The sequence below is a fragment of the Penaeus chinensis genome, chromosome 16, assembly GCF_019202785.1.
Source record: "Penaeus chinensis breed Huanghai No. 1 chromosome 16, ASM1920278v2, whole genome shotgun sequence".
Classification (NCBI taxonomy): Eukaryota; Metazoa; Arthropoda; class Malacostraca; order Decapoda; family Penaeidae; genus Penaeus; species Penaeus chinensis.
Genome location: NC_061834.1, coordinates 3,601,416 through 3,608,915, shown reverse-complemented (window position 1 = coordinate 3,608,915; position 7,500 = coordinate 3,601,416). Strand labels below are relative to the sequence as shown.

Sequence of the window (7,500 nt, the reverse complement as noted above, 5' to 3'; positions counted from 1 at the left end):
ATACAAACACACACACACACACACACACACACACACACATATGTGTGTGTGTGTGTGTGTGTGTGTGTGTGTGTGTGTGTACGTGTGTGTGTGTGTATGTGTGTGTGTGTGTGTGTGTGCGCGTGCGTGTGTGTGTGTGTGTGTGTGTGCGTGTGTGTGTGTGTGTGTGTGTGTGTGTGTGTGTGTGTGTGCATTATGCATCGATATATATATAGATAGATACATAGATAGATAGATAGATAGATAGATAGATAGATAGATAGATAGATAGATAGATAGATATACACCAACACAGTGCTAAAATCTCCATAATTTACAGGAAATCCAAGCCATAACTTCCCGAGCTAGACGTGACGTGGTCCAAGACGAGTGCCTCAGGCTATGGGAATATTTTTTGTTTTTTCTGTCCTGGTCTACTTTATTTCCGTCTACTTCAGCCCTTAATATATACACTATATAACCCTATCCATTATTATATGCGCTTTCTACGTTTATATGATAAGGCATAATCTGCTTCGAAACATTGAATCAATGTCTTATGTATAACGGCTGTAACTTATATTTATATACATTTTATATCTCCCTATACTTCATATCCGTGTCGATAGAATGACTAAACACTGTTCAATAGATAAAACATGGTAACGATAGCAAATAAACGCAACGACATCAATAATAGGGAAAACCTAGGCCTTAAACCCTTAACGCATGAGAATAGCACAAGACCTTTCCTTGCCGCACCAACCCGGAAAATCAACCTTAAAATAAGCCTTTCACATTAAGGCGCACTGCCACATCGCTGATATTCGAAGTGCTGTGGGAGAACATCAAGGGCCGTGTCTGCAAGGTACAGGGTTTTACGTGAACGTGGAAACATCTTGTAACTCCTTTGATGTGATGTGTGCAATGCATGTCTTATTGCAACTTTGGATTGGAAGACATTAAGTATATTAGGGTTGTCCATTTGTAAGGATTTTTCATCTTGGGCTTACATATTAGTTGTGGGATAACCGGAGTGTACTGATATTAAATATTTGCCTCTCTTTAAACTGTGAAACGAGTCCAGTGTTTTTTAAGAATAAATATATATACATCAAGAAAATATATCAGGTAAGTAATGCATGAAATAATTATGTTATCTTTAAAGGTGAATATGATGATGATGATGACAAAGATAACTATGACAGTGTTTAAGATAACTATGACAGTGTTTATGCTTTGACTCTTGAGTATTCTCAGTCAGAAAATAGTGATAATAGCAGTGATAATGATATGATTGTCAGTTATGAGGATGTCAGAGATGATAATGATAATGATGCAGGTAATTATCAAAATGTACATTTACTCTCAAGGTCCTCCGAAATTTGATTGTTATTATTTTGTATCTCGAACAATAGCCAAAGCTCATATCTCAAGTCTGGTAATATCCGTGTTACCATATCTGTTTATACCAGTTTTTTTAAATATTAATTGCTATTGGATAAAGCATTGACAATATACTTTCACTATCTACACTGCTATGTATTTTTCACACAAGTACCATTGATTTTTTTTTCTTTTCTTTTTACAATTACTTATAACCGCTAGACCTACAAAACAATACGAACCAATTTACCTTCATTCTTAAAGTCAGCAATGTCGCCATTTCATATCTGTAATACTCTCAATAATACCTACTATTTGGCATTATTTCCACAGACCGCGAATACAATTTGCTTGCCTGCATTGCCGTTCAAAAGTCATTTCTTGACAACATGCCAGCGGGTATTACGGTAAGTTACCTGGTATATTTGTATACTGTACTCAACACTTCGAATGTATAGAATTATAAATTTAAATATGTCTGAATACCTGATTTATAAACCGATAAATCTATCACAAAATTAGATGTATACTGTATCCCCCCAGACAGAGATTGCCCTTAAAGGATAGCCAAGGTCAGTTATTCCTTTCCATTAACAAACAGGGCGATTATACTTCACACTTCTAGGAGACATAACCAAGCGTAGTACCATAACAAAAAAATCACGACATTTACTCAACATTACTGAAGCCATTTAATCTCTTCTCGCCCACAAGATCGATTCCTCACGTATCCTTCTCGTGTGCATGGTCGCCCTCGGCTTCATGGTGATGCACAGCCAGATACAGGGCATCAAGGACAGCGTCCCGAAAGATGGAAAAGGCGAAACGGAAGATAAAATTGTAAGGTCTTGTGATATTAGCAATAGAGTTATGAGGGGATAAGGCATCTTGGGGATATGGGTATTGGTCATTGTCAACAGTATCATTATAAATAGGAGCCATGGAAATGTAATATTAAGGAGAGCGTACTAAGTATGATGGTAACTATAAATGGAAGGGGAATTGGGATATACATAACAGCAGGTCAATTAAATATGATTATAACGATTTTCCGTTATTTACAGTCGTTAGTGGAAAGCTCTTTAAACAAGACCAGCCTGCTGATCAAGAACATCTACTGCGCAGTCGCTGAGGTGCAGCCGTCGGGTGGCTTCTGCCTGACTGATAACCACATCTTAACCGGACATAATGAAGCCTGGGATGGAAAGGTAATGTGTATAAACATATACAGACATCTGTGTGTGTGTTTATTTGTACACAAATATGAAAACACACACACACACACACACACACATACACACACACACACACATATACACACACACATACACACACACACACATACACACACACACACACACACACACACACATATATACACAAACACACACACACACACACACACACACACACACATATATATATATATATACATATATATATATATATATACATGATATATATATATATGTGTGTGTACATATATATATATATATATATATATATATATATATATATATATATGTGTGTGTGTGTACATATATATATATATATATATATATATATATATATATATATATATGTGTGTATGTGTGTGTGTGTGTGTGTGTGTATGTGTGTGTGTGTGTATACATATCTATATATATGAATATATATATGTATATGTATATATTTATGTATATATATGTATATACATGAATATATATATATATATTTATATATATATCTATCTATCTATCTATATATATATGCATATATATGTATTCATATATGTATATGCATATATGTATATGAATATATGTATAGGTATATATATTAATATATTTATATGTATATATGTATACATGTATATGTATTTATGTGTATGTATATATGTATATGTGTGTATTTGTTTATATATCTATATGTGTGTGTATATGTATGTGTGTATTTGTGTATATATGTATATGTGTATATATATGTGTGTATTTGTGTATACATGTGTTTATGTGTATATGTGTATATATATACACACACACACATATATATATATATATATATATATATATATATATATATATATATATATATGCACACAAGGAGATTCAGGGATATGCACTTATGCACAGGGGCACCATCGGGGGAGAGGGGGTAGCGGGGGCGATCGCCCCCCCCCCCCTATGCTTTCCTAAGGGGCCCCCAAGTGAGCTAGATAAACATATCATTTCTGTCCACTGGCGTTTTTATGAAACAGCTGAAAGAAGCGAGATTTGAGATTACTTTTTTACTTTTATTTCACTCAGTAGACCCGGGCCATGACATGTTTTATAGTAAATGTATACATTTCACCAGTTATTTTATAATTGAGGTTTAGAGCACATACTTTTTTCCTACAAAATCATGGGCTTTCAACTCATACCGGAGTGAAGCAAGCTTGCAAGCCACAGCAACAAATCCACTGTTGGAAGCTTCTTGTGTTGAAGTCCTGTATTGGTGCAAGTTGGCTGCATTATCTCCTGAACTGCTTTTATTGCCTTGTTACAAAATATTAGACACTAATATCCACCCCATGTGACTCCCCAGGTCGAAATAGGCCAGGTCTGCCAATGGGATCTGGAGTAGGGCTGGGACGGGAGAGGAAGCCAATACTTGTCCATAAGATTATTCGAAATTTCGGCCCTGCGTACATATCTATCTATTTATTTGTCTGCCTGCTTATATGATTATCTACCTATATTAGTCAGGCAGTCAACTTATATTTGATATCTGTTCTAAATATCATCCAATTGTTCTGAGATGAACTCTTTTCTCCAGTTATGCGGAGCGCTCGAGGAGCTGTTCGGGTACTCGAGCGTGGCCGACTTCGGCGCCGGTCTGGGACACTACGGCCGCTGCTTCCTTCGGCACAACGAAGACTTCCTCGTCCGCGGCAACGAGATCGAGCGAAACGCGTTGACCAGGTTCTATTGGCAGCAGATGTCGAAAACCAACCTTGCTCATAAGCCGCAGGTGCTCCGGTCATGGCACGGTGCGTATACTTTGAGGATTCGGGTTGCCCTGGTTCGCTGAGATAATGAGTTTTACCAATTCTTTGACCACGCGTAGGCATGGTGTGCCAAACCGTTCCCGACACATGCACGCTGATACAAACACGCTTTTCCTTAACAACACAACTATCGTAATCATTTCCGCCACTTTGTTAGTCCTATACTGCAGCAGTAAAAGATATAAGATAAACATTGTATATTCTTTAGCATACATATTTCCTCACTTAACCATACCATCTCACCATAGCCTCTATGTATTCTATCGCCTTCAGGTTACGACGGAGCGTCCAATATTGACAAAATGAGCGGAGGAAAGATCAGGCAGCTGGAACTCGGGAATCCTGTCGACCTCGGAAGGCGCTTCGACTGGGTCATGAGCATCGAAGTCGGCGAGCACATCCCCGTCGAGAGCGAAGATATCTTTATGGACAATGTGATTAAACACGCATGTAAAGGTGGGTTGGATGTAGATGGCGGGGGTGGGAGCGGCGGGGCTGATCTTTTGAGAAAGTAATGATGATAAGGGATGGGTGTGGTGATTCAAAATAAAGTAGGAATAATGGCAGAAGAGAGAGAGAGAGAGAGAGAGAGAGAGAGAGAGAGAGAGAGAGAGAGAGAGAGAGAGAGAGAGAGAGAGAGAGAGAGAGAGAGAGAGAGACTGGCAGAAATATATGTATATATATATGTATATATATATTTGTGTGTGTGTGTGTGTGTGTGCGTGTGCGTGCGTGCGTGCGTGCGTGCGTGCATGTGTGTGTGTGCGTGTGTGTGTGAGCATCTAAACATCAACATATCCGATAGCATAACTGAAGACATGGAACAAAGAGATGAGACATACAAGTACCTTAGCAAACCCTTTGATCATGATAGACATTCCCCTGGAAAATAAGGAGTTCATATTACATTTCCCTCTTGCAGGTGTGGTGTTGTCATGGGCTGTCCCGGGTCAGACAGGTCACCACCACATTAATAACAGGCAAAACGACTACATCATTGGCAAGATGAAGAAGAAGGGTATGATGCACGACCTGGAGGCGCAGACACACATTCGCACGGAGATTGATGCCCACTGGTTAAAAGATACCATAATGGTGTTTAAATTTCCCAAGGCGAAATGTTGATGCATTCGCTGGCATGGAAACACATCGACGTTATGGAAGAATGAAGTGCAACGAAGGGAAATTATGCTATTCAGAGCCCCCCCCCCAAAAAAAAAAAAAAAAAAAAAAATAATAATAATTTGTTGACGTTTTCGCAATACATTAGCACAGTCTTGCCATATGAAAATGAACCAAAAAGAAAAGGAAAAAAAACAGAAAGAAAACGCGAGTACAGAAAAAGGTTCCAAAAATGTAATTCTTTCTTATATAATGTTTTATCTCAGTTGCCTTTATTTTATATATCTATTTAGTTTGATTAGACCGTTTTGCCTACAAGTCCTATACTTCATGGTGTGTGAGTTAATGTGGGATTTCTCTTAGACTTGATGTAAAGTATGTGGTGAAAAGAAACATAGGGAGGTAGTTTATAAAGGTTTATAATAAGCCAATTTACGATGTACAATAATGTAAAATAAGTAAAATTCGAACTATCATAGTTTTAATGATGGATAGTTAAAACGTTAAAAAAAAATGCAGGCAATTTGTTTCATATTCCTACAATAATCACAAACTCAGTTCCAGTCTGTAGCTGAATTTAAAACGTTTATCTCTTCACAAATTCATCATTGCATCAACCTTTATACAAAATGAGGTTTGGCATACTAAGTAATCCTGACCATGATTTGAAAATAAATGAAATTTCCAAATACTAACTTCATTGTCTAACAACAAGCAATTTCATACCGAAAGCTTCGAAACAAAGTCGAAGCTTTTTTCAAATCCTGAAATGGTTCGTTTTCCGCAAATTCGCCTCAGTGTTTCATCGCGTCGGGTAGAGTAGTGTCTAGTGTTTATTTTCTCTCAGCATTCCCTAGGATAATGACAACGAGATGATACGTCGGTGGAAGATGATTTACCAGTGAGTAAGTGTCAAAAATAAATAAGTACATTTGTATTCTATAGATGTGCAGCAAATATAAGTCTCTACCTAAAGTTTTTCACACTCGTCTTAGTCACTCTACTCCATGTTCTCCAACGTCACATATGCACATTCTTACATAATATGTACTTCGTAAAATGTATTGTATGTGCGCTGTCAGTTTCATTTCCAGAGGAATGGCCTCTGTTCTTCTGAGGTCCTTTATTCTATCCAGTCAATACGGTGCCTAAGGTACCTGTTGTATATGACTGATAGAACTTGAGGTGTATATATGTATCTCTCTCTCTCTCTCTCTCTCTCTCTCTCTCTCTCTCTCTCTCTCTCTCTCTCTCTCTCTCTCTCTCTCTCTCTCTCTCTCTCTCTCTCTCTCTCTCTCTCTCTCTCTTTATATATATACATATACATACACATACACATACACATACACATACACATACATACGTACATACGTACATACGTACATACGTACATACATACATACATACATACATACATACATACATACATACATACATACATACATACATACATACATACATACATACATACATACATACATACATACATACATACATATGTGTGTATATATGTATATACATATATATACACCATATGTATGTATGCATGCATGTGTATGTGCGTATGAGTATGTAAGCATGTATGTATATCTGTACGTATATATATGTGTGTATGTATTTGTGTATGTATGTATATCTGTATGTATATGTGTATATATGCACATATATATGTATATATCTACATGTATGTATATATGTACTTGTATGTATACACACGTGTGTGTGTATGTATGTGTATATATGTATATGTACATATGTATACATATTTGCATATATATGTATATGTATGTATATGTATATATGTGTATGTGTCTATGTGCATATGTATATATAAGTTACCTGTTGTATATGACTGATATATTGGTAAAATTGAGGTAGATATGGATCTATTTATATATGTATATGCATTTATTTATGTATATACATGTGTATATATGCATATATATATATATGTATATATTTATATATTTATGTTTATATTTATATAG

At 36.5% G+C, this 7,500-nt stretch overlaps 2 protein-coding genes across 2 annotated transcripts in view; both read left to right on the top strand.

Moving 5' to 3' along the window:
• Positions 1 to 5,962, top strand: part of LOC125033570 — a 6,516-nt gene extending 554 nt beyond the window's left edge. Inside the window, exons 2-7 of the mRNA XM_047625187.1 lie at positions 1,699 to 1,772; positions 2,080 to 2,205; positions 2,430 to 2,573; positions 4,159 to 4,372; positions 4,664 to 4,846; positions 5,313 to 5,962. Of these exons, the coding sequence (XP_047481143.1) occupies positions 1,699 to 1,772; positions 2,080 to 2,205; positions 2,430 to 2,573; positions 4,159 to 4,372; positions 4,664 to 4,846; positions 5,313 to 5,515 (944 nt within the window). The 3' untranslated portion in view covers positions 5,516 to 5,962. The remainder of the gene's footprint in view (positions 1 to 1,698; positions 1,773 to 2,079; positions 2,206 to 2,429; positions 2,574 to 4,158; positions 4,373 to 4,663; positions 4,847 to 5,312) is intronic.
• Positions 5,963 to 6,387: 425 nt separating this feature from the next.
• LOC125033480 (ecotropic viral integration site 5 ortholog-like) overlaps positions 6,388 to 7,500 on the top strand; it is a 328,628-nt gene continuing 327,515 nt past the window's right edge. The window contains exon 1 of the mRNA XM_047625029.1: positions 6,388 to 6,413. Within this exon, the coding sequence (XP_047480985.1) occupies positions 6,403 to 6,413 (11 nt within the window). The 5' untranslated portion in view covers positions 6,388 to 6,402. The remainder of the gene's footprint in view (positions 6,414 to 7,500) is intronic.